Here is a 25,724-nt window from a genome sequence, read left to right as displayed (position 1 = left end):
GGAGCACGGCGCTCGCCGCGGTCGGGCTGAGCGGGGTGTGCTTGACTTTCTTCGGCGCGCCCGCAGCCGAAGGGTTCGCGAACGCGTTTTGCTGTAGGTGGCAGGATGCACAGAAGGAAGCGATGTACGGAGCGAGGCTCCCGCGGTCTAATTTTGGTCATGTTTTGCCGTGCGTTTTCGGTGTCGGTTGCGAATTGAGGATTCTCTGGGTGAAGGGCTGAATCAGCTTTTGCCAACTCCGGCGCTGTGATGTTGTGTGACCTTGATTGTGATGTGGGGTGACCAGCAAAATGGACTGGGAGAAATTAGTACACGGTGAGGGAGAGCGCCCATCCGGTTTGGAGAATCAGAACGGCAGCGAAGCTCAACTCAAATGCGTCACTTTGATATTTTAAAGTTTATTTATAATACGTGTCTTCAGAGGAGTGATTGATGAGCCAGCCAAGTGCTGTTCAAGAACAGAACAGTTACAGTTTCTTTCTTGGATAAAACACAGAGGAGACTCCACGTCTTTTACGCCCTGTTCTAAACTTGGTGACTCGCAAGAGATTAAAGCGTTGTTGTTTGGTTTAGCATCTTGTCTCTTGCTGTGAATGACAAAGAGGATTTGTGCTCCTTACTGATTAAAACACAGAAATACAATGAAAACAACCCCCTTTAAACCAATGTCCCCATCGTAAAAAATCTCTGCTAGTGCTACCTTCCTACTGTCCTGCTCAAAGAGCAGGTAGCTAAGCTTAAGTTAAAACTCTAACTGCGTTTTTAAGGGATGCTCAGTTGTATAGACAGAGATGCTTTCTGCAAACTCTCTCCTGTAATCAGTCAGCCAATCAAGCAGACAAAAAAAAACCAAACAACAACAACAACAAAACCCTTGCATAAACATCTTTCTGGCAAACTACTCAGATGATCTAAGCCAGTCTTTCAAAAATTATTGCATTTGTAAGAGTTGAAACAGGCACTGAGAAAATGCAAAAGCCAAGAGACCCAGTCTTTCCTTGCAATAATTTGGAAGTTTTGTTGTCTCATTCATCAACTGTACTTATGCTATTGCCTGTTGTTGGAAGGTCAATAAATACATCAGCTTATACTCAAGCTTTTTTCCAGCTATCCCGAAAGTAGGATGTATCTAAGGCTCCCATCAGCAGGTGCCAATGTGAAAGGCAGGTATGGAGTGCCCACCAGCATGCCAGCCTTTCTGTCATCAACACTCCCTCATCTTTGAATCCCTCCCATGACTCCTTTCCTCATGTTGAGTCATAATCCTCACTGTTATCTTCAAAGTCCTACAAGCCATGGTCTCCTTGACTAATTCAGTAATGTCGTGTCATGTCACTATCTTGCCCCTGCTCCATCTATAGCAGGTATCGTGTTTTCTCACATATCTTCTCCCAACCCCTCTTCACCCATTCATCCCTGCAATGGCTTATGTGTAGCGTGGCCTTCCCACCCACATCTCTGCATTCCCTCCTCAGGCTCTGCCTGGAGGCACTTAAGAGAATCAGTCAGATGCTAATCAGAGGAGAAGCATTTATCTTATTAAAAGCAAAACAACCCCCCCAGTCTTGTCTTATTAGAGTCATAGCCAGCACTGTGACAAGAAGAAAGGGATGACTGTCTGAGGCTTTTGACAGAATTAAAAAAAAGAGCAGTAAGTGTCATGATAAATAGCAGGGTCACATTTCTTCTGGTTTCATAAACATGGATCTGGATTAACTCTGATGTGAATTATGCAGAGCTGTCTTGGGATTTACACAGCGGTGTTGAGATCTCATCTCTGTAGACTGCTTCAAGAGACAAAGCTCTTGCCACATTAGCAAGCTTTTAGACGTCTCTGTGCCTTTTCAGTCAACTGCACTTTTCAAGCTTCCTCCTTTTACCTGATCCAAAAAGTCACAAGAGGGCCACACTCTGGGGACTGTATAAATCCTCTTTTCCCTTCCCACTCTGTAGAGCATGCTCAGGGACTGCTGCAATCCCATGGGACTCTACTGAAATACTAAACAGCTCTGACCAGATGCAGATTTATTCTTCCACTCCATGCGGAGCAGGACTAGGACCGCTGTTTCTGATGGAAATCTTGGATTGAAAAGAAATAAGCCAGAGGCACAAACTTCGGCAGAGAGACTGCAAAAGAAACCACCAGTTACCGCCTTCTATTTGCTTTTCCCTGTACATTTGTGGGTCAGATTTTCATTTCCATGAATATTTAAAAACATTTGTCCTTTTTGCAAAGCATGTTCATATGGCCCCTCAGTTCAAGAAGGACAGGGAACTGCTGGAGAGAGTCCAGCGTAGGGCTACAAAGATGATTAGGGGAGTGGAGCATCTCCCTTATGAGGAAAGGCTGAGGGAGCTGGGTCTCTTTAGCTTGGAGAAAAGGAGACTGAGGGGTGATCTCATCAATGTTTACAAATATGTAAAGGGTGAGTGTCAGGAAGATGGGATTAAGCTTTTTTCAGTGATGACCTATGATAGGACAAGGGGTAATGGGTGCAAATTGGAGCATAGGAGGTTCAAGATGAATATCAGGAAAATTTTTTTCACTGTGAGGGTGACGGAGCACTGGAACAGGCTGCCCAGAGAGGTTGTGGAGTCTCCTTCACTGGAGTCATTCAAACCCTGCCTGGACGCCTTCCTGTGTGATGTACTCTAGGTGGTCCTGCTCTGGCAGGGGGGGTGGACTAGATGATCTGTCGAGGTCCCTTCCAACCCCTATGATTCTATGATTCTATATCAAATGCACAAATCCATAAAGTCAACTCTGTGTATTTTCAGAGTGGGGCAAAAAAAGGCATCAGCTTGAAGTCCAGGCAAAGATACATGTCCAAACTGACCAACTGCTGAGCGTGTTAAGAAAGCCTCATACCAAAAAGCTACCAAGTGTTAGACAGGCTGAAGAGACAGATGTTCATGGCATCTCCAGCCCCTGCAGGAAAGGGTGTAAGGTGCAGAATTAACAACTAGGGGTGGAAGCCCTGTGTGGTCCATCTCTGGCAATGACCCCTTGCCAAGGCAGGCTCTGTGCTGCGAACTGTTTTGCAGCCCAGTGGGTGTCTCGTTAGTCGTTGTCTGTGAAGTGCTTCCAAAGCTGTGGTAGTGTCAGGCAGAACAAACAAGCAGTAAAGTTTGAGGCTAGACTCAAATTAGCAGACCTGGCAAGAGAAAGGTTAGAGTCTTTGAACATGCCTTTTTTAGTCCTGCCATCTCCTGTAAAGGCAGCTTACCTTGAATTGCGGACAGCAGGAAAGAAACATGGAGTAATTTATTTCATGCTCCTCTGCAGGAGCAACATTGTTCCCTAAAGCATATTTTCTAGTGATTTGTTCTGCTTACCTGTAGAAGGCACAAGTAATAGCCTTCATTCCCTTCATAAGAAGACTAATAGAATCAACAGTGGGAATTTTTTTCTTGAAAAGGAGCCAAATGTCTTTTGGTTTTTTCCTTGATTCGTGCTACTGTTAGTTAATCTTCTTTCAGCAGTCCTTGACTACTTTCCCCCTCCTCGAGATCCTCAACCTTGATTCGGGTCTTTCCTCTTCCTGCCAGATTTCAGCCAATTTATGATATCTTTGTTATTTTAAACTAAACCTGTAAGACAAATCCCTGTCAAGGTAGTATCTGTGTTGCTACAGGTATCTTCTAACAACCAGACAGTTTAATGGGTGACAAGAGAAGGGAAACAAATAGATGATAAGGCCTATACTTTTAAATGTCACTTCTTTTCTAACTTTTTCAAAATGATTGTGGGGAATTTTGGTAAAGGTTCAGGCTGAGGTACTGAAAGACAAAGCATCTTCTTCTTGCCTTTTTTTTTTTTTAGAAATAATATTTTAAAAGCACACAGGAGCAAGGAGTAGCTAGGCATGTGTAGGATTAATCTTGTCTGCAAATTAATTGAGAAAAATATCCACTGGTTCCTGAGGACAGTCTATTACCAACCTAAGGTAGGAGAGTCTCCAGAGATTTAAAAGCAGTCAATAGCTCTAAAAAAAGACAGAGCAAGCCTTTGGTCCTGGTTGATATTAAGTTAGAGCAATAAGTCAGTGTAGCTTTTCCATACCAGTACTGTCTTCAGACTTATATACACAAAGCTGCTTCTGGTCTGCAAATGAAGCTGGCTCCAAGTCTGCTCAATGTTATTTTTCCCTGTCTCTCTCCTCTCCCACTGCACTGGCTCCTGTGAGATTGTAGCCAGCCGTAGGACTCAGCAACCAGGGAACTATGAAGGGGATGTTAATTGTAGCTAGGAGTTAGTAGTTGCTTCCTAATGAATTGCTGGGGCCAGTGAAGAGATGTTGTCCTACCTCCTCTGTCAGCATAGTAAAAGTTGTCATCCCAGTGCAACCAAGAGTAACCCAGGTGTGCCACTGCCACTGCACGGAGTGGGCACTCGTCCTACGGGGCTTCTCTTGGGAGAGTCCCTAGCAGCCCAACCCAGCATGTGGACAGTGCTGGAAGAGCTGAAGGAGGATATTCTGCTGCCTGAGGTCACTCACTTGAAAAATAAATAAGCCTGCTTAGCAGACAGATTTATTACCCGCCATGAGGGATTATGAAGCCACGTCACTTAGATTCATTAGAGTGTTCAGAGAGTTTGTGTAAGTTCCTGGAAGCTGTTTGGGATGGTCTTTAACCATGCTCTTACTGTTACCTGATGGTAAAGAGGAAAGCTGGAAAGCACTTACACTGAATTTGTTTTTCACCATGTTTGGTAATAGACTTTGACAAGCTGTTTAAAGAACTGAGTCTTCTGACTTGTACTGTGTCGAGCCGTCCTTCCCAACTCAGCTACACGTAGCCTCTTCTATTCTTCCCTCTCTCTCTAATATTTAATCAACAAAGACCTACCTCCATTTCCCTGAGGCCAGAGTAATGCATCTTTCTGCATTTAGAAACCTCCTACGCATGCGAACATGTCCTTTGTGCAGTGATGTTGTTTTAATTAGCCACATCTCTCTTTTGGGCCAGAAATACATGAAATGACTGTGTACAGCTTTCTTGCAGCCAAGAGGCAGCACAGCACCCTTGGTGCCCAGCTGTGGGTGGTGGGAGAGGTTCTCTGGCTGGGCTGGGGGCTGGGGGTTAGGGTTGAAAGGGGAGAGGGGACAGACTCTGTGCCCAGAGGTGGCAGGGGAAGGGAAGTGAAGCTTGGGGAGGAGAGAGGAGTGGAAGAAGGCAACCCTGGATAATGCTGGGGACAGGCAGAAAGGCAGAAGAGGCCTCCCTAAAACAGATCAGAAAGCATGACATGAGATGTGCTCCTTGTAATGGCCAACATGTCATGGAAGAGTTAAGTAAAGAAGATGTTAGGCCAAAACTATTAGGACAATAACCTGTCCAAGACCAGATTGTACAAGGCAACAACTGAATGCTAGCACAACTATTCTTAGCTTCAGCAAGACTGTCTGTCCCTGGTGGTTGTCTAATCCTACACTCAAAGTGCATGTTAGATAATAGGCTTATTCACCTTTTAGGCTTTGTCTCCTTAGAACTCTGTCCAGAATTTTCCATCTGAGTATCAGTCCATTTGAAAGGAGGTGGCTTACAGACCTTTAAAATTAACACCTCTCAGAAGCTTCTGTGATGTTCAGCAAATTTCCTTTTCATCAAGGACTTACTCCATTTAGTAGCTTTAGATTAGGAATCTCACTGAGTATTCATTAAATCCCTAGTCATGTAAATACTACTGATGATGAGAAAAATAGGCTGTTAATAGAGGATCCTTGTCATGCGTAGATCAAGCTACTGAATATATTGTATACCAGTACTGGTTAAATCCTTGTCTATGGCTAAGCAGTGCCTACACCTGAGTTCCACAGTGCCTACACTTGGGTTCTGCAATGCCTCATCTTCAATTTTATTACTAGCTGACGCTGCATGTTATGCAGGCTACAAGTCATAGTTTGTGGCATTTCCATTTTCACCATGTCATTGCTGTGGTCTGCAGATGAGGAAAATGTAGGCTTCCTTTTCTCTTGGTGGGAAGTGAAACGCTCCATGAAATGTTCTTTCAAGATCAAAGCAAGGCTGGCGAAGCAGAGCAGAGATGTCCTCTGGCTTTCAGTTCTGCCATAAGGAAAATGAACATAATCATGACCCTAACTGTCTTGTAATTTTTATTAGCTCTTTTTGGCTTGCAGCAATGACCCTGTGAATAATGCATGCTGCTAGATGGCTTTCCTAAGGAAAGAAGGCTTATGCAATCATATTGTCTGCCATTGTCCGCTTTCTCCTTACCCCACAATAACTCAGAAACCATCTGGCCACTTTCAAACAGATTTGACAGAAGGAAAAAGGTCTTGAAGGTACTGTGTTAAGTAAAAGAATAAAATATAAAAAATGGGGACATCTTTGTATCGGTCTTAGTGAGGAACATGAGCTCAGTTCTCAGTGCAGGTCTGAGATGCCACTCGGGTACTCAAGTCCAAGAAACACATTAACGGAAGGTCAGTCTTCACTCTTTCTGTCTCTCATGCAATGACTTGTTTCTTCACAGATTACTCAGGGTGAGCCCCAGAGGTCATGTTCCAAGCCTGCAGGGGAGGAAGTCCCAGAGAGCTGCCAGCAAATTTGCCGGTGCAGGCCACCTCCACTGCTACCACCGCCTCCTCCACCTCCGCCGCCCCCGAGGCTGCTAGTGGTGCCGAGTAAGTAGCTGCTGGTGTGGCCGTGGTGCACCGAGGGAGGGTGGAGCTATGGGAATGCCTGGACAGAAGGAAGGAGAAAGGATGTGAGAAAGGGCACAGCTGGCTTGTTTCACATTTTCTATGTAGCAAATGGAGGAAAAAGTGTTCTCAGTGGAGATGGAGATCTGTTTTCTGATCGATGAATAATCATCGGCCTTTTGGAATTTTGGAAATTCCCTCTTTTCATTGTGTTATATATTATTCCCTAGCTCCAAATGGTTCCCTAATGCCCTAGCCCTGAAGGATGCTTTCCTATAAAGGCGCAGAACTGTGCGTACCCTTGAGTTACATGACCTCCTGTTTCACCAGGTGGGCATCTTGGGGGGTCTGGGTGGTCCAAAACAAATTCATTTACAAGCAGGCAAAAATTCAAGCACTCTGCTTAGGCCATCCTGCAGGTTGGCTGTCTTCAAGACACTGGACCTCTACTGGTTTACCATAGTCAGGCTCACTGGTTTTAAGTTGCTGACAACTGTAACAAAAGTTAGATGCAGGTCAGGAGTCAATGTCAAGTGAAGAGTTTTCCCACTGATGCACATAGAGGCTAAAACTCCTCTACTTCTCTTCATAAAAATCAGGGCTCCCGAGCCTTATCTAACCCATCCAAGTTCCTCCTAATTTCCACCTGTGCATCCCCATGTTTGTCACACCTTGTGCCTGCAGTTCCTACTGGCTAGCTCTGCCAGCTTCCTTCCAGGCCAGTATTCCTGTGATCCCTGGTGCTTTCTGGAGCACCAGGGATCACAGGATCTTTCTGGAGATCCTTTCTGGAGCTGTGCGGGTGGTCCCTGGAGAGGCAGTCCCTCTGCAGTGGGGATGGAGCTCGCCAGCACCACCTGCCCTAGCTGGGTGCAGGGATGTGGCCTCCACCCTGCATGGACACTTTTAGGTCCCAGCTGTTTGATATTTCAGCAAATCTCCTTAATGCTTCTATATGTTCACAAATTTCTACCTCCCTAAAAGGCTGCCTATTAATTCTTCTCTCTGCTTAGATAAACTCCCTTGGGAACAGTGTTGTGAAGTATATCCAGCATCCTTCTCAGCACTTCCACTTCCCCCAAGGAAAAAGCAATCATTAGGTAGCATCATTTGGCTGTTTGTCTTTATCAGTGTTGTCTCCAGATGTGCAGAAGACTTGAGGAAGGCTTCTGCACAGCTTTTAGCCAGGCAGAGGACAAGCAGAATTTTGCAGTGTGTTTTGTGCCAGAAGCATGCTTTGTATTTGTGCCTCGCTGCAGAAATCTAATGCAAAGGCAGGAAAAAAACAACAGTGAAACACCTGGGAAAGGAATTACAAAGACAGCTTGGAAAGCAGAGATGAAAGGGTATTTTAGCAGGAAAAATCTCTTTCAATGCCCAGGAAATTGTCATGGACAGTCAGATTGAAAATCCCCATGATCTTTTGTCTCACAGCCAGAAAATAAAGTACTTTTCCACTCTGTTTTCTTGTACCTGGGATACCCGTTGCCCTGAGGGAGCAGCTCTTGCCCACGAGATGTGGCAGAGCAGTGTTGGCACAGGCAGCAGCACTGCTGCTCAGCTCTGCTGGATGGAGGGCCCCGTTGCCAAGCTTCTTCCCTTCCCCGGGCTGCCATCAGGCAGCTGGGTGAAGAGCGTGGATTTGTCTCCTGTCAAGTGGGAAGGAAATCATATCAGAAAAAAAAAGAAATCCATCACACATTGCAAAAAGAGGAAAGGGAAATGAAATGCACCTGCAACTGGGATAGCCTGATGCTTACTCAGGCTGGCTTGCCAGGTGAGAATCTAGTTCTAAAAAAGAGATATATAAATCCAGATGACTAATATTTAAAGGAGTTATTTCATTTCAAATGCAATAAAAAAATAAGAGTGCACATTCTTCCTTCAGTAAGCTTTGGAGTAGCAATCAAGTGCCTCATCTTGAAAGATGCTTTCATTATTATCAGCTGTCTAGGGACTGTGATGTAGCCCACATGTACAGCAATCCCCATCCTTGTGAGAATGAGCAAGCCTTGAGTTAAATATTGATGTTATAGAGACTGCTTTTAAACAGCAGCCAGAGGAGAGGGCAGTAAAGGGACAAGACAAACTATTGTTAAGTGGTTGATGCTATACTTGCACTTTGCACTTTTTAAGTGATTAAAGTCAAGTACTGGAAGGACCTCTGCAAAAACAAAGGCAGCAGCCCAGGAGCTGCAAGTTTTTTACCTTTATAAGGTACAGAGTCTATGCCATGAGGCACTTCCTAAAGATGCTTGTGAATCACAAAAGCTGCAGCCTGCTAGACGCTGTCCTTAAAAGCTCTATTTATTTGCAATCAAACTGAACATTGTTGGAGGTTTACAGCATCTCTCCATCTTTCTAAAAGAGCCACTGTGGTTTGGGCCTGATGATTAGAGCCAATAGATAGAAAATTCCTGCCCAACCAGTTACTACAGACACTGACAGCTCAGTTATCTGCTAAATGAAGCCATCAAGTGCTCTTTGACAGGTCCTGTCTGATCTCTGGCTGCTGCTGTGGAAAAGCAGGGAACCCTCTTTGTGTCCTCTCTGTCAGGCTCACCTGAATGTTTTGTGAACTCCTTGGATGTATGGGATGGCACTGAGTAACTGTTTAATAAGCAGCTAAATGACTCCCTGTAAAGTTTTTATTATGCTTGGGGACATATGAGGACTTTCAGGAGCGATTACAGTGCATTTAGTGTTTCTTTAGACATTTTAGTATTGACAGGTTGGTCTAGCAACAAATCTTTAGCTCTTCTTCCTGTAGATAGATTTACAGAAAATCAGTTAATTGTTGTGAATTCCAGAATTCATGTATAATAACTGGAAAATGCTGTGTTTACTCTGAGGGACAGTGAGCTAATTACATCCACAGAAAATGAGTAGAATCACACACAGCTTAGCAGTCAGTCTAAATACATCGGTGGTGGTAGAAACACCAACTCTTCAGGCTTTAGGAGACACCTCACTGTTACAGTCATGTATTTACAACAGGAATGTGTGAGGTGTGTTTCACTGCACCCTGAGGAGGTATATCATTAGTTCAATAATATGAGTATGGGAAATTAAGTTAGATCATGTGGCCCATATATTTCCAAATATGGACAACAAAACTGTGGACTGGTGAATCCAGAGAACGCCTCTGCCACCAGAACTCCAGGCCAAAGGGGAGAAAACACAAACTGCCTTTGTCCTCCTTCAGCCGTGACCCCAGGGCTCCTTTTCTCATGTTTCTCGTTGGCATTTCTGATGTCCCTTCCAACCCGTGTTCATGCCTTCACTGCATCCGCTCTGCAGGTGTCATGGCACATTCCCTCATGGTAGCATATCCATGTGCCTCCTTGCTAAGCAGAGGACTCCTCGTGAGCCCCAGTGAATCCATCTGCTTTATGGTATCTAAATGAAGGCAAGGATCACCCACACTGGTCCCTGTGTATATTGTTTCTCTGTAGGAAAGGGGCTCCAGCCCCTGTTAGTTTTAACAGAGTGGGGACTGTGACAAAATGGTGGGGACTGTCAGGAGACACAGTTGCTGAGCTAACTGTGGTTCCTCCAGACAGTCTGGCATATTGATGTTTCTGCAGTAACTCTCCTTATGCAAGTAGCAGCCTGCTCTTTAACCTGTGCCTAGAAAACTGCTTGTTGATGAAGTGAAGGGAAAGCTCCTGAGGCTCTGAGGGGCTTAAGGCCAACTAGGCTTAGATGCTGACAGTAAAGAAAAAAGGAGCTTTCAGTGAAATTCAGTGTGTTCCCTGGGTGTGGCTGTAATGACCTGAAGGAGATAGAGATGCTTAGAACCTGGCTTTTAATGAACTGTTTTCTTTTTTTCCCCACATCTGCTTTCCTCCTTGTCTCTGTATTGTAGGCAGGACTAAGGCAAGGTGGACAGAGTACTTACTTAGCCAGCATTTCTAACCCAGATTCACAGACTCATGAGATTAAGCTAATTCAAATTATGTTGACCCTTTGAATTCTAAAATACTGCTGTTGTCAACTCTTAAATATTTTGTGACACACAGGTTTCTCCAGGGGCACTGCAAAGAAGGCGGCACTTTGTTTGGAAGTAGAAGCTAGGCTTTTAAAACAGGAAAGGGTTAAAGCTAGACATATACTGCAGTCAGTATCATTTTTTACCTGTGTAAGGTTTGAGAAAAAAAAAAAAACATTTCAGAAGTGACTTCTTCAAAATAGCACAAGGAAGAGAAAGGGTGTTCAGCATGAACTCCTTAGTTGCTGGCTAGCAACATTTGCTGTCTCTGTTCTACCCATCTTCTGCATTGTGTGAAGAGTCCATGGCACAGCCGTCCCCTCTCTGGATGATTGAAGTGTCCAGTCAAACACTGCTTCAGTTAAAATTTAGAGGAGGAAGCTTAAATAAAAGTTTTTTGAGTCTGGATGCATGAGCCAACCTCTGATTCATTGGACTCTTGCACATAGGTACACAGTGAGGTCTTTACAACTCCTGACCTCAGTGAAAGTTTGCCCTCAGCTATCAGTTGAGATAAATCAAGTCAGTGCAAAGCCAAAGTGAATGGCATCACCACAAAGGATTCTAATCTCCAGGCTCCCATACAAAATTGCATGATTTTGTTTTCAAGGTGAAATCTTTTCCTTTATCTTTGGAGATAGTGCATCTAATTAACTAATTATTTGGGCTGGTGAAAATGCCAAAAATAAAAGCAACCAACTGCAAGAACAGTGCAACATTTCGGCACCTATATGAGCACAGATGTATAGCTTAATTTCAGAAAGTATGTAGAGTCCCTTCCAGTGCAAGTAGGAAAGCTAGGGACATACAGATATTTTAGGACAGATGGTCACACTGTGTGCATATAGGCAGGAATCTGAAGTACAGGAACACTCTGAAAATTCTTAAACTTTGAGTAGGTTTTACAGCAACTTAAATTTGCAGATTTAGCTTGCTGACTGTTGACAGCATAGTCTTTCACAGCAAGACCTTGTTATAGAACTAGAAAATGTATGGCTCTGGGAACTAAAGGAAAATTTTTTTTTCCCTTAGGCTTTTCTATGACCTAAATCCCAGTGGTAGAATGGGCAGGGTGACACAGTGTGGACCCAGAGAATGAGTTTGAGCCTCATGCTGAGTACTGTCTCCACATAGCCATTTGGGCAGGAGAGCTGAGCATGACCCTGATGCTCACCACGTTGCTTCTTGTACTACATAGGTAAGGATGTTGATGTGCTTGTCTACACAGTGTCAGAAGGCTTTTTATCCTTGGCAGCGGTCTATGATTGTCCCCCGGGAGTTTAGGGAAGGTTGTGATAGCAAACTGAATTGAAATCCTCCTGGAGGCTACCGCATGTTTTAAACCATGAGGTGCCAAAGAAGTTGCTGTGGGCAGTCTGGTGTAGCAGCTGTGATCTGGGTTGAGCTTCTCAGAGAGCTCTGACATTGTTTCCCTTTGGGTAGCCTGTTTGTCTTGAAATGCTTTGCACCTTTCCAAACAGCTGCTGCAGATGCAGTTCTGACCTTAAGGGCTCAGCTGTCAGGACCAGCCTTTACCTACAACCCTTCTGCCAGAAGGGCCAGTTCTGAGTAGTTTTGAGACATTTGGGCACAATTTAGGAGTCTTGGATTAACTTCTCCCGGGTGCTGATGCCCAAAGGAATTGTTAGCAAACGGATGGGGGTGTCTTTGTTTTATAGGATGGGGAAGATGTTTTCCTTCATACTTCATACAACATGGTGACTACCAAAACTGAACAGTAATGGAAGAGAACAACAGTAGCACCAAAATGGCAGGGGGCACATTGTCTCCTACACCAAGTCATTTATGGTAATGACAGCTACTGTGAGAGAATATTGTTTTACCACAAGTCTGGTCTAGACAGTGATATTTTAAATGCAAGCAGAATGCTGAAACAGGGAAGCCCTTTCAGTTTTGGTAACACAGCTGTCATACTGTGAATTACAGTCTTGTGTGAGAGCATTGTTTATAATTTACAAAGCAAAGCTAAAATTCAATTCTTGTCTTCTCTCACATACACTTTCATTTTACTGGGGGATTGTGACTCTAAGGCAGTAGGATTTTGAAGCTTTCAAATCTAAATAGAAATCCAGCCTCACAGCCTGGAGTCATGGATGATGGCACATGCAGAGTCTAGCCCAGGTCCCCATTGTGGTGTTTTCACATCACAGACACTACCTTCTCTATTAGCACAGTGAAACAAGTCATTAAGCTTCTAAGATGGGATTTAGTCAGAATTTATTAATCTAAATCAGAAATGCAATTGTTAGATTTCCTGCCCTGTACAGCAGGCACCTCTCATTTTATCACTGAAGACATAAAATCCTGATTTTTTTTTTGCATTTAGCACAGTTATTTCTGGCATGGGAATAAAAGTTACAAGTCCTCACCTAGGAGTCAAAATAAGAAAATAATTTAGGGAGGGGAGGGGATTTCTTAAGCAGCAATCAAATATGAAGTTTGGTATAGTTTTGACATCTGGGATGTTATATTAAATTTAAAGAGCTGGATTAGTGACTAGAAAGCACATGAGACTGGAAGGGTTCATGCTAATATTTTCATGATATGATTCTTCTATCACTTGTGCACCTAACATCTCCTTATGTTGGCTGTTGTAAACTCTTTGTCTTTGTAAAACACGGGTTAGGTCACACTGTGGATCACAACTTCCATTGCTTTCCCAATTCAGAGTTTTTAATCAAAATAAATTCTGAGATGTTTTGCCAAGTCTTATTTTTATTTGGGCAAGTGATGAGTATTCCCCCTTGCTCTGGGACCTTGCAGATTTGTTTTGAATTTTTCATGCAGTAATAAGTCCATATTATGGAAAAATCCACTCTCTTGAAAATGCACTTGTTCATACATTTTGAAGTATTTAAAAGTAAGAGCCTCAGGACAGATTTTGCAGTGCGGGAATCAGTGGGAGTTCTGTTATCTATAGATTAAAAGCATTGTCTAATTTTGAAAAAAAAAAATAAAAAGCATCAGATATTCAACTGATTCCGAAGTAGAACAGTGCTTTCTACTCTGAAATGCATACCCCAACAGCTTGAAATTTTGATTTTTTTTTCTGTAAGCAAAAGGACTTGGATAAACTGAAGACCTTAACTCCCTGCGTGGATGGCGGTCCATTTGTACATGCCTACAATTTCACTGATTAAGAAGATAACAAATCTCCAGTGAAGTTACTGATGAGTCAGAGGCTGGTGATTTACAAGTAATTGTAGGTTTCCCTGCCTGTGGCAGAAGGAGTTGTGCCTCATTAGGACAAGTCAGAAGTAAAATCTTAATTGGCACAAGCTGTTCTAGCAGGGAGGGCTAAGCAGCTGACCTTGGTAAAGCAGACCCACAGAAATGTGTGTTCCTGTAATGGTTTTGCAAATTGTCTTTGTTGTAAACATGATACAAAGGTGTTGCACTGCCTGTATAACTGTGGCTTACAGGTAATTTTCGAGTTGACATAGCAGATCAAGGAAGCAGCAGTGGACATTTGGGATGTTGTCCCAGAGTGAGTACAGTGCCCATTAATATAGTACAGACATAGGTTAGTAATGGATGCTGTTGCCAAAATGTGTCGTTAATAATTATGCAAGTCAATTTAATGCTTCCACTAATAAATTATATCACGTTATAACTACATATATATAGCAGCAAATCGTGAAAGCCTAATTGTTATTAAATGAACCATTTCATAATTTTGAAGTGTCTTTGAAATGGAGCTGATATTTCATCAGTTCATTGGTTAGAAATATTTTACACAAAAATCTGTTCCTTGACAAATGCTGCTATTAAGCTGGACCTTTACGCGGAGCACTGCTGGTATTAAACTGGACTTTTACCAATGGACCGGATTCTATTGAATCATCCCTAGACATTTTTCTTTCCTTTTGGAAGCAGAGCATAATCTTATTTCATAGCCACTCTCAAAGGAAATTACTTGATTTGGCAGACTGCAGGTGTTCTACCTGGCTTTATGTGGCAGAATTCTGCAGCACTGGCTGCCTACTGCCGTAGACTTCAGTAGAGAGTGGTGGTGAGCAGCATCTCTGCAAAACTTCACTTACTCCTGTAGGTCCAGACTTGTGTATAGCCTGAGGAAAGTGCAGGTAGCAACCACTAACAAATTTGCTTGCTTTTGTGACTGTAAGGTAGCCTGTACCTTGTTTTTTAGCTTTCAGAGAGTACAAATGTACTCTGAGTGGTGACTGAGGACTTTATGTTGGACATTTGGCATGGCAAAATGACTCTGTCTGTTAATTGTCATTTTAAGTATTCTATATATTATGGACACTGCATGAAAATATATCAGTTGGTAAATTTAATTTTATTTTTATTAGAATTAAATTTGCCCCTGGTTTGGGCACTTTGGTTTTATCCCTGGCATTTCACACTCTAGTTCCATATTTCTCTGAGTGGGTCACCAGTTTTATTTCCCTTAAGGTGAATCTGACCACAAGTTGGAAAAGGAACTTGACTGCAGTTGGCTGAAGCTGGTCTTGCATCTGCCTTCCTTGGAGGCAATAATTTTGAGAAAGTTTCAGCTCTAAGATAGGAGGCTTGTCCAGTCTTTGCTACTATCTGGAGGTTCCTGAGCTCTTTAAAAAGCTGCTAAGGATCTAAGAAATAATAATTTAGTCATACTAGTAGCACTGAATTTTACTCACATCTCATTGCCTGTGACTTTGATGGCACCATTCATGCGAATACCACTTATCCTGAAGAAGTTGTGCAGTTCTGGACCTTAATTCAATCTATATATAGAACACTATACCAAGAAAATCTGTCATCTTTCTGTGGGATTGAATCTGCCAGCCCTGAAGTATCTTATTCATCATTTGCTGGTGAAAGACTGGTCATCAATGTAGGAGCTTAGAGTTTGAAATCATGTTTCAGGTGTTTGAATTTCAGCCTATATCATCTCTCCTTTGAATGCCTTTTCACTGCAAGAGCTGGAATATGGATAAGCTTTCAGAAGACTTGATGATGACATACTGTGACTCCTGCAAAGGGACCATCTTGCCCACCCTGCAGGGAATGGTGAAAAGAGTCCAGGGTGCTGCTTCTCCTGCTGCCACTGACATGTTGGGAGATCCCAAGAGAGTCAACTACCCTATGAGCCATTCATATCTGAAACAGAGAGACTTTGGATTTGAGACCAGTGGGTGTCAAGCTCTGAAGTTTGTTACTGGGTTTAGGCTCAAAAGTGAACAGTAGTTGCTACACAATTGATCAGCTATATCCTGTGCTACCACTTATCCAAGAGGAGGCTGCACCATCATAGAGCGAGGAGGATAAGGCGTTCCCTGTGCCCGGAGCAAGGGGCAGAGCTGATGGCCACACCATCACTGCACCTTGGTGAAAGAAAGGAGGCAGCCTGAGGGGCTGGGCATGAACCTGCAGTGCAAAATAGCACTATGGTATGTCTTACTTCTCCTCTGTGAATGATACTACAGCTTCAACAAAATCCCGACAAAGGAGCATAGATCAGCAGATATGGGAATTAATAGCCTGGAAAGGCTACCACTGAATGGTTTTACAGCGTCTGTGTGGGTGCCACTACCACAGTACCTTCGCAGGCGCAGCTGTACCTGCCTTCAGAGCACCTGTTGGAGCATGGATTTCATCCAAGGGTGCCTGAGGCTCCATAAAAGCAAAGGCTAGCTTTTTAAGGGATTTTGTCACCTAAAATGCAGATAGGTACTGAATGAGCTCTCCACACCACTTAATTTCCAGCAAGTGTCCTAAGCCATGGTCCACTCCACCTTACTTAGGAGAGAACAGATACTTTCTATGTGCTGTTTACTAAGCACTACCTTGCTGTTCCAAGTGGTGGCCAACAGGTCACGAGGGACAACACAGGGATGAGGCCAATTTTTTATGCATGTCTTTGTTCCTTGGCAGTCACTTTTTCATGAGATGCCCTCTGCAGCTGCACTGCCCCATGAAGGAGCCTGTCTCTCCCTGAAATACTTGGTAGCTGGTGATGAGCCTGTCTTCTGCTCTGAAACAGCCTGAAAGCAAGCCAGCTTGACTGGGGAAGATAAATGTCCTGAAGACTCGTTTCTCTTCATACCTATCTTACTGCAGTGCATCTGGGAGGTGATATTGGCTATGGGATGGAGGAGGAAGTTCTGTGGGGAAAAGAGTGCATCTCTTGTCCCCAGTAAATTCCAGTATGGAAGTGACCCTTTACTTCTTCCACTGGTCCCTGCCTTTGTCTGATGCCAAGTGCCTCAGGGCTTCTGCTTTGTTTCAACTTGTTATGACATGCAGCAAGGAAGCCAGAGCCTCACACAGCAGGGTGGCTGACCAGCTCCTCACAGAAGCAACCACAGGACAGGGATACCTGGGGCTTGCTGACAGGGAACGGGCTGCAGCACTCACTTGGTCTGCAAGGCTGATTACAGCCTATTGCAGGTGTTAAATTCATCCTTAAAACACGTTGGGAGCTCACTCACCTCTGTGTATCACACTTGGTTTTAGACCCTCTCTAGGATATCTGTGCCAGCCAAAGCAGAGTGGGGGAGGGACGTCTCTAGATACCTGTCTGTGTGTGTGCATGTGTGTGCACGTGTTGAATACTGATGGAAACGGGCTAATAGGCTTTCAGGTATCAGAGCGCTGAAATAGAAAAGGCAGACTTAGCCATGAAAGTTCAGTGTTTTCAGGCCTCATTTTTTCCTGCTCTTTTCACTGCCATAATGCGATGAGGTCCCACGGTTTGCTGGGGCAAGCAGATGATCCTCAGCACTGATTTATCCCTGCTGAAGAATAGCTGGAGCTCTCTGTTCACCACTGGAGAACCAGCCTGTGTGTTTGTGCAATGAAGTGGATGGTACAGTGCTGGCACATCTCTGTGCCTCTCAGTGGTGCCTCTGTTCAAAAGAACTGAGAATTACTGTCCCCAGGTCAGTGCCATCCTGCTGTTGTTCTGCCATAGACTGTAGCCTTGCTGCTGTGTTTGCTTGAATAGGTATTTGATGGGAAGGTCAGGGAAATACAGCTAGTTCTTGTAGAAATATAGATGATATACTTATAAATTGACCTATTTGCCCTATTAGAAAACTGGGAAAGGAGTAACAGCAGTGCTGACATGCAGCTCTCTGTTGCACTTTTTATCCCTACATCTTGCAGCTATTTGGAAACCTGGGACTACTGTCCCTGTCCTGGAGAAGGATAAACATAGGCTGGAGGTGAAGATCTTTCCAGTATCACCCCACAAGGAAGGGGGAGAGCTGAGGCTGGAATTCACGTCCTGACAGTGCCCATGAGGCTCTCCAGAATGACTGTGTTGCTGTGAGGAGGAGGCTGCCTTGCAAGGCACTGGCTTCAATTCTCATTTGCTCAAGACAGAAACCAATAGTATGTGATTTAATCGGGGTAAAACCAAGTCAGTTCTCTTTGCTGAGGGAGAATCAGCTGGTGAGGGAGAAACAGCATCTCATCGGGAGACTGCTGATTAGAAAACCATGTGACAGTCAGATCAGAGGGCAGTGCCTGATGTGAGTGTCCATTGTAAAGAAAAATGCCAGAGCCGAGTGTTAACACAGAAACTAGCTATGATGTAATCTCCTTAAAAGCCTTTTTTTCCATGAGGCCTTTAAAAGCTACCACTTCTGCAGATCATGCTTCACAGAACAGGCTCTCCCTCTGTGCTCGCTAACCCTGCTCTCCTCCAAAAGACTTTGCAGCTGAAACCGTGTTTTGCTTCTATTTGGCGGGGTTATACCTCAGTTCTGGTGGGTTCCATCAGCTTCAACAGCAACCTAATAGAATTAAGGCAGGCAGATCTGGCCCTCAGCCTGTCAATCGTTTGGAGCACAGACGTTCCCTCCCTGCTTTTTTTTGATAGTCCTTTGGCTGCTCTGCTGTATGCATCATCATCCTTCCATAAGCATGTATTTCCGAACTGAAATAGTAGTTTTCCTCTGAAGCTGTGCAAAAGAAATACAAGTTGTCCCACAAGCTTAGCATGAGCCTTTCCTGGGCACCTTACAGGATCTCACCTCGTTTCTGTCCGTAAGTCTTGGCCACACAGAGCCCCTAGGCGTGGTGTAAGTGTGCTAGCTTGTGGCAGAGGTCTGGTGCCTGCCTGGGAAGTCAACAAGGGAGTTTGCTCCTTCCACTCCTGTAATGTACTTATAGCCAAATCCAGCCTTTGCATCTACTCACAGGGAGGAGGCAACTTGATCCATAGGATAGGACTGGCCAGAAGTCAAAAGTTTCCTGGCTTTTTCACTGAGCTGCAATGAGTTTGTGCAAGCCACTTCCTCACAGGGTGCTTCACTTATGCCTGGGCAACCTATACTTTCACCTGCTATTATTTTTATTTTGGTCCTAATGTTATTTTCGTTCAATGTAATGTAATATTCATTTTTCTAAAGAACTCTCAAATCTGTCAGGGCAAAGCAGCTGCACAAGACCTACCAAGAAAGCATAACAACATGAGACTTTAGTGAAGTCCACTGCAAAACCAAAACCTAAATTTGTGCAGGTTCAGTAATCTCTAAAGCTTAACTCCTAAGCACCGCACTTAAAAATCCCCCACACAGCTCCAGTATTTTTCACTGGTTGTATCCAGGCTCAGTTTTTTTTCAGTTGTGGTTCCAGTTCTATTTCTTGCAATGCACCATGCACCCCTCTATTGCTCTTGACCTTCAGAAAGCTCCTGCAAAACTGCCCCTTTCCTCTACCTCCTGCAAACTGCAGTCTCCAAAACTAAGCACAAGACTGAGCATGTTTCTTGTTTCAGAAGGGAAGTATTTTTAGAAAGGGGGAGAGAACTAAGGAGATAAGGGAACCAAGAGAGTAGAATAACAGCATCTACAGTGTAAAAGCTGCGGGGGAGGGAATTTCTCCAGCATCATCCCACACATGTTTTTGTTGTAGCAGAAGTTCCCGCTGCGTAGTGATTGCAGTATCCCCCTTAAAAGTGTAGTAGGAACATATGCACAGAGCAGCTGCATGATATAAATTTGTCTGCAACATAACGTGATAAACAGAAGTATCATCTGCTACAGGCATAGCTGATTTCCACCAGTATTATTTACCCTAGCTCCTCCAGGGAGGCAGTAAATCAGGACGGGCTTTCTGCTGAGCACACCACTGTGGCCTGACAGTAGCTGTTTACCCAACTACCTCATGGCACTCAGGATATGGCCCTAAGTTTACAAGCAACAGGAAAGGCACAGATCTATAAAGAAGTGAAAAAGTGAAAGAAAACCAACATATGTTTTTTTAATGGATCAAAACCTGCTCCACAATCAGGCGATTCATACTTTTTTTTAAGCCAGTCTATTGCACATTGTGTACGGTTGCAGCCATGCTCCAGGGGTGAGGGTGGTGGAATAGGACATCGTGCCCAAAGCACTCCAGACTGTAACTAGATGGGTTTCATTATGACCATGGCTTACCATGCAGCAGAGAAGTTGCCTCATTGCAGTTGTAGCCAAATCCAGTTTATCTTTCTTCAGAGTTTAATTTTGTGTACCTGCCACCAGCAACGGTACCTGGTGCCACCACCAGCTCATGTTGTTGGGGCTGGACCTGCACAGACTCCTCCGGTCTTAGATCCACCATAGCTGAAATCTGGGAATTCCTCTACCTTCCCCTCCCTCAGTGTGCTCACCATCTTTGCTCTGCATTTGGTGTGTGGCCTGGAGGCAGTGCAGAGGAGGATTATGGCCTCTTGCAGGCTGTCTCAAAGGCCATGGCTGGCCAGCTGGGGAAGGGAGCTGACACAGCTGGGGGCTTCCGTGTATACCGGTATTGCCTTTGCTGTTTGATGTGGTGTGCTCCTGCATCTGTCTCCCCTTCAGCAGTAGAAGCACGGCCAGGTGTGTTGTCTGCAGACAACAACTGTGAAGGAAGGTTGATGAGGTGATTTTTGGACCTGCCAGGGAGATGGCAAAGTGCATCTGTTCGTATCTTATTGCTCCTATATCTTCAAAGTTAATCACTTCAGACACATACAGAGGTGCCCCAAACGTGAATGTTTGCCTTTATGTGTTCAACCAATGTAAGAAATATCAAGTACAGGGAAGAGGGTGAAGAAGCAAAGGTGTTGGTGGAGTTTCTCACATATTCTGTCCCCTGCGCTTACTAATCCTGAGAGTCACTCAGAATGCAAACACATCTAACAGAACTATTGGCAGCAGTTTCATTCATATGGATGCATAAGTATACCATTTGTATGCATACTTTAAAAAAATATATATATCATGTATTCCCATGCTACATGTGTAGGCATTCTATGTGCATGTGTATATATACATATATGTATGCCTGTATATATATATATATATATGTACATACACACGCATACACAAACACCAGGGAGCTCCTCTCACAGTACACAGAAACCTGACACAGTTAGACGAGCCTCCTCTTCATCTGTCAGCAGAACGTGGCAATCCTTCCTCCTGTGAGCCTGCCTGCATCCCTGCCCACCAGCCTGGGCCCGGCCTTCTGCGGGACCCTGCGCTCGGCTTTCCCTCTGGCCACAGGAAGCCCCAGGGCCTGTGCCTCGGGGCAGGCAAGCGGAGCAGCCGCTGCTTGGCACACATGCGTGCATGGCTTTCTGCCCCGGGGGGAGACACCAAGCCCCTCATCTCCTGCCCAGCCTCCTCTCCCCATCCTCCCAGGAAATTCTCCCCTCAAATTCAAGAGAGTCGATGCGTACGGTTTGATGAGAACATGTACTTTGCCTATTCCCGGAGTGCTTTTTAGAATAACAGCTGAAGATCTATATTTGTATCAAGGTCTAGCAGTACCACAAACTTTATTAGAAGGCTCTTTTGAAGGATTTGTTTTTCCCATGCTGGCTGTCTCTTGCAGTTAGAAGCCCTGAGTATTCCACAGCATGTTCCTACCACGTAGGTTATCCAAACACACCTGTAGCAATCCCTATACGACAAAATACAACAAACAAAGAGGGGACACTTGAGCTGGCACTGGCTTAAAGATGTCTCCACATTGTCCCGTGTTATATTACAAAATCTGCACCCAGAGAGCTGACAGCCTGCAGGGCTCTGGAGACTGAGCTCCTGACCTCCAGCAAAATTTGGAGCACGGCTTCATGAGCATCATCATACAGATGCTGGGACAAGGTCCTCAGGTGGCACCAGTCTCACAGCTGGCTGGACTTCTACTAGTTTACATCACTTCAGCTCTTGGCCACTTTTTGCCAGCTGTGTAAGACTTCATTCTGACATACAATTAAGCTAATCAGAATTAAGTTAATCAGTGCTTAGTTTGAGGCGAATTTACACTGCTGGGGAGAGTGAAGAACCTTATGTTAACATAGACAAGACACCTCAGGCACAGCACTGGACACAATTCTTATAGGATAAATGTTCAAGCCTTGGTGCTGTGTGTGTAACTGTTCCACTGTAGGGTTTCTCTTCCCAAAACCTGAGTTATTTCACATTACTCAGGGGATTTGTTGAACTCCTCTATTCCACAGGGTGTTGGATGAGGCACCTTGATGTGAAGACCAAAACTGCAACAGATTCAAAGTCCCTCTCCATACGTGGAGTGTCCATATAGGCATGGCATGCCCTGAGAGCCTTTTCACATACCTTGTCATCTGAAATCACATCTAAACATCTCCATATTTTCTGGGCTTGTTCTTGTATCCCAGTGGGATAATGGCTGTAGGAGCTAGTGCTTTTTCTGTCTTGCAAATGGAGAAGCTAACATGCAAATTATGTAAATATATCAAAATAATAAGGCAAATAAAAGTGAAGATGAGGCTAGAACCCCAAACCCTGCCTTAGCCAGCAGATCAACAGGTGTCTAAAATATGTGACGTACATAAAGTTTGCTAGAAACACATTGCCTGCATCTCCAAGTCCTTTTAATTTCCAACCAAGACTGATAAAACACTCGAGGCTCTTGGAATATGAGCCTGTCTTCAAAATAAAATCCATTCTAGCTTCCTAGCATGTTAATTAAAAGTGCGTGGCTGATTCAGGCAGCCCTACAATAGCAAGAGGAGTGCTGGAGGCATAGAGACAGCAGGGTTTAGTCTGCTGTTTGTATACAATATTAAAACCAGGCAGATGTCTCATAAAGATGATTACACCAGCACTCTTGACCTTTCTGCAAAACAGGAATAAAATGAGGAAGAAAAACAATAATAGGTTTTGATTTATCTTGAAAGTGCTTTTCCATTTTAGGTATGAAGTTACGGTTGCTGTAGAGAGGTGAGAGGGGTCGCTGTCACCCTTCCACGTCACATCTGTGCGCACTCATCAGCGGCTTGGTTGTTTGGTTTGATTTGGGTTCGTTTCATTTTGTTCTGGTTTGTTTTGCTTGGTTTTATTTCGTTTTGCTGTGTGGGGCTGGCTGGTGGGAGGGAGGCTGTGGAGAGGGATGCCCTGCTGAGGCACCCCGCTTGGCATCGCTGCCGGGGGCTGGGCAGAGGCACCAGCTCAGCCCAGCAGAACCCCCACGAGGGAGCACTCACTCTGTCTTCGCTGTCCTGGTCGCGTTATTTTGCTGTTCCAGCACTCCCACATGAAGAGCGATTAGCCTACAACCCCTATTGCAATGGAAAGTAATAACCCTGGTCAAAATAAATGATGGAAGTATTAGATTTCCAAAATTTGAGCTTTATAAAGTACAGCCATGTGCACTAAAGATAATCTGAGGGCGTATCCAAGGATTCCTAGTCCCGATTCTATATTCTGTCACAGGCGCTGCAAGTATGTGTTGCTTTTATAACATACACAAAATAATTTAATGCTTAATCCAGAAGATTAAAACAGCTTCATCTCTTTTTGGGGGGTTTTGTAGCTTAGGATAATTTTGAGAGTGACCCACCCTGAGATTTCCTAAAAATAAATCAGAGGCTTCTTTGTAATTTTATGGAAACTTCCTTTCCACTGACACAGCCTCTATTTTTGTGCCTGGGCATTGAGGGAAACCCTCTGTAGCTGAGCTAATCTTTTCTGGTATGCACATTTTTTGCTCGAGCCATGTGTGTACAGATACCTGCTAACATTAGGACTGGAGCTGTGTCTTTATACTGAGCCTTCAAAACAAATTTATTCAAAGAAAGCAAGTGTGTAAGATTTTTGTGGGGCTGAATTTTTTTGCGGGATGCCTTTGCTCTATAAGTACTTTTTCATGAATTTGTTTTCCATAAGTTGAATCCAGCCACTCACAGTAGGTCTGAAATGGGCCTGTTTGTTCATTGTATTTAATTAGACCTGGTACTGTTGGGAATAGGAGAAGGTGTTGGCCCCCTAAGAGTAAACCTAACCAACAATTATACTTCATAAATTGTAAGGCCAAGAGGAAAAAGGCACTGTGCTCATGCGGACTTTCCAGAGACAGAGCATTTTATTTATTTACTTAAATTCTGAGTCAAATCTCATGAGCTTAATTTAGACATCTTTTAGGAAAAATGAAAACCTACCTTAAGCTAAGTTTTTCCAGTGAAATGCTCCAACAGAGCTGATAGACTGTTGTAATGGATAATTACCCTCAATGATAGTAATTACCCCATTTCTAATCTAAATACGCATAGTCTCCACTTGTAGTAGAGTACATTCCTGAGTCATTTACAAACTCTGCCTGTATCCATCACTTTTTTGGGGGAAAGGAGGAAGTCGCTGTTAAAAAACACATTCTCTCAGGAGTGACTTTCCGGTTATAGCTAGATTTTTGAGTCCTCTGGCTTTTAGCTGAATTTATGTGTGCCACACTTATTGTGTAGCTTTATAGTTTTCTAACCCCAGCATCGTGTGGAATTAAGTTGAATGTCAAACCAAAGCCTAAAGTTATCACACCAGCACTAAAACATCTATCTACCAAACCAGTAATGTCCTCAGAAAATATCTAGTTTGTTTGACAAGATATGTTTTCCTAACCTGTGCTGTTTAGCATCCATCTTCATTATTTTGGCAGGATTTCTGAGAAGACAACAGGCTGTGATTGCTTAGCTCACCCTGCCTATCTTCTTTAAGATGTCATCACTTTCTTACCACTTTCCACCCAACAATGTGTTCAATGTGCAGAAAGACACTTCAGGGCTTAGGAGAAAAGGCACATTTTCCTTGAGTTGTTTTGCACTGTGAAAATCACTTTCTCCATTCAGCTGATTTTGAGACCAGTGAAGAGCAGCCAGGAATATGTCAAACCAGAAGGCAATCACGCTCTGAACAGCCGAAGATGCTCACAGTAGACCATGTGGGTCCCAAGAGAGCAAATACCATGGCCAGGCTGGCCAGCCCTCAGCTGGCCCTGTAGTGATAGCAAAGGGATTCCCTGTGGCCAAGGAAGTCCTCTGCTCCTCAGATACACCGCTGTGGATGACAGCAGTATCTGGCTTATTGTTTCTTTACACAACAAATTAAAGGTACATTTTGGTTTTGAACCTATTCACCTTATGGGGGTTTATAATGGATTTGAAAGAGATGGTACAAAGAAAGAAGTGACCATGAAAATTCAAGTGTTTTCCTGCATTCGGTAAAATGATGAAACAACTGGACATTATCATTGTTACAGATCATGTGGGGCATTTTCTGCTCAATGTTTTTAGTAATCATTTCGGTATCTCCTTAAAGGAGGGTTTGGCATCCATGTCTTTGCTCTTCTAGAGGGTGCCCAAGAAATACATTGCTATTCCATGCAAAGTGGCACCATTGCAAAAGTGTGCTGCAGGTGCCTCATCCCAGAATAATTTCTGATCGTTGAGGGCATGACATATGCTGGCTCAGCCCTTCTCAGGTGCAGCTTGTTTTTCTACACTGTGGGCAATGAGCCAAGGTCTGGGACCCAAGCACAGGATGGAGAGCCTCCTCAGCCCTGGGCTGCCCCAGGGAACAGAGCTGTGAGACACACACAGGCGATCAACGCCTCCCTAACATCAAGAGCTCAGTGTGGCACTTTCCAAGCAGCACCTCTCTGAGGATATGGTGCTTCCCAGGCACCTTGTCAGCTCTTTGGGAAGTTTCACGTGGGCCAGGCTTGGGCTTTTCATCATCACAAAGGGATGAGCAGCCCTGTGGAGGAGGTCTTGGGGGTACTGATGGGTAAGGAGCTGGTTATAAGACAGC

General features: G+C 44.1%; 1 protein-coding gene across 1 annotated transcript in view; it reads left to right on the top strand.

Annotated features, from left to right (window-relative positions):
• Nucleotides 1-6,499: 6,499 nt before the first annotated feature.
• The window catches only part of PRIMA1 (proline rich membrane anchor 1), a gene marked incomplete at its 5' end in the record, with an annotated part of 42,261 nt that continues 23,036 nt past the window's right edge, over nt 6,500-25,724 (top strand). Inside the window, one exon of the mRNA XM_008939102.1 lies at nt 6,500-6,650. Within this exon, the coding sequence (XP_008937350.1) occupies nt 6,500-6,650 (151 nt within the window). The remainder of the gene's footprint in view (nt 6,651-25,724) is intronic.

Source organism: Merops nubicus, unplaced genomic scaffold (assembly GCF_000691845.1).
Source record: "Merops nubicus isolate BGI_N331 unplaced genomic scaffold, ASM69184v1 scaffold41120, whole genome shotgun sequence".
Classification (NCBI taxonomy): domain Eukaryota; kingdom Metazoa; phylum Chordata; class Aves; order Coraciiformes; family Meropidae; genus Merops; species Merops nubicus.
Note: the sequence above shows the minus strand (reverse complement) of the source record. Positions and strands in the feature narration are given on the sequence as shown.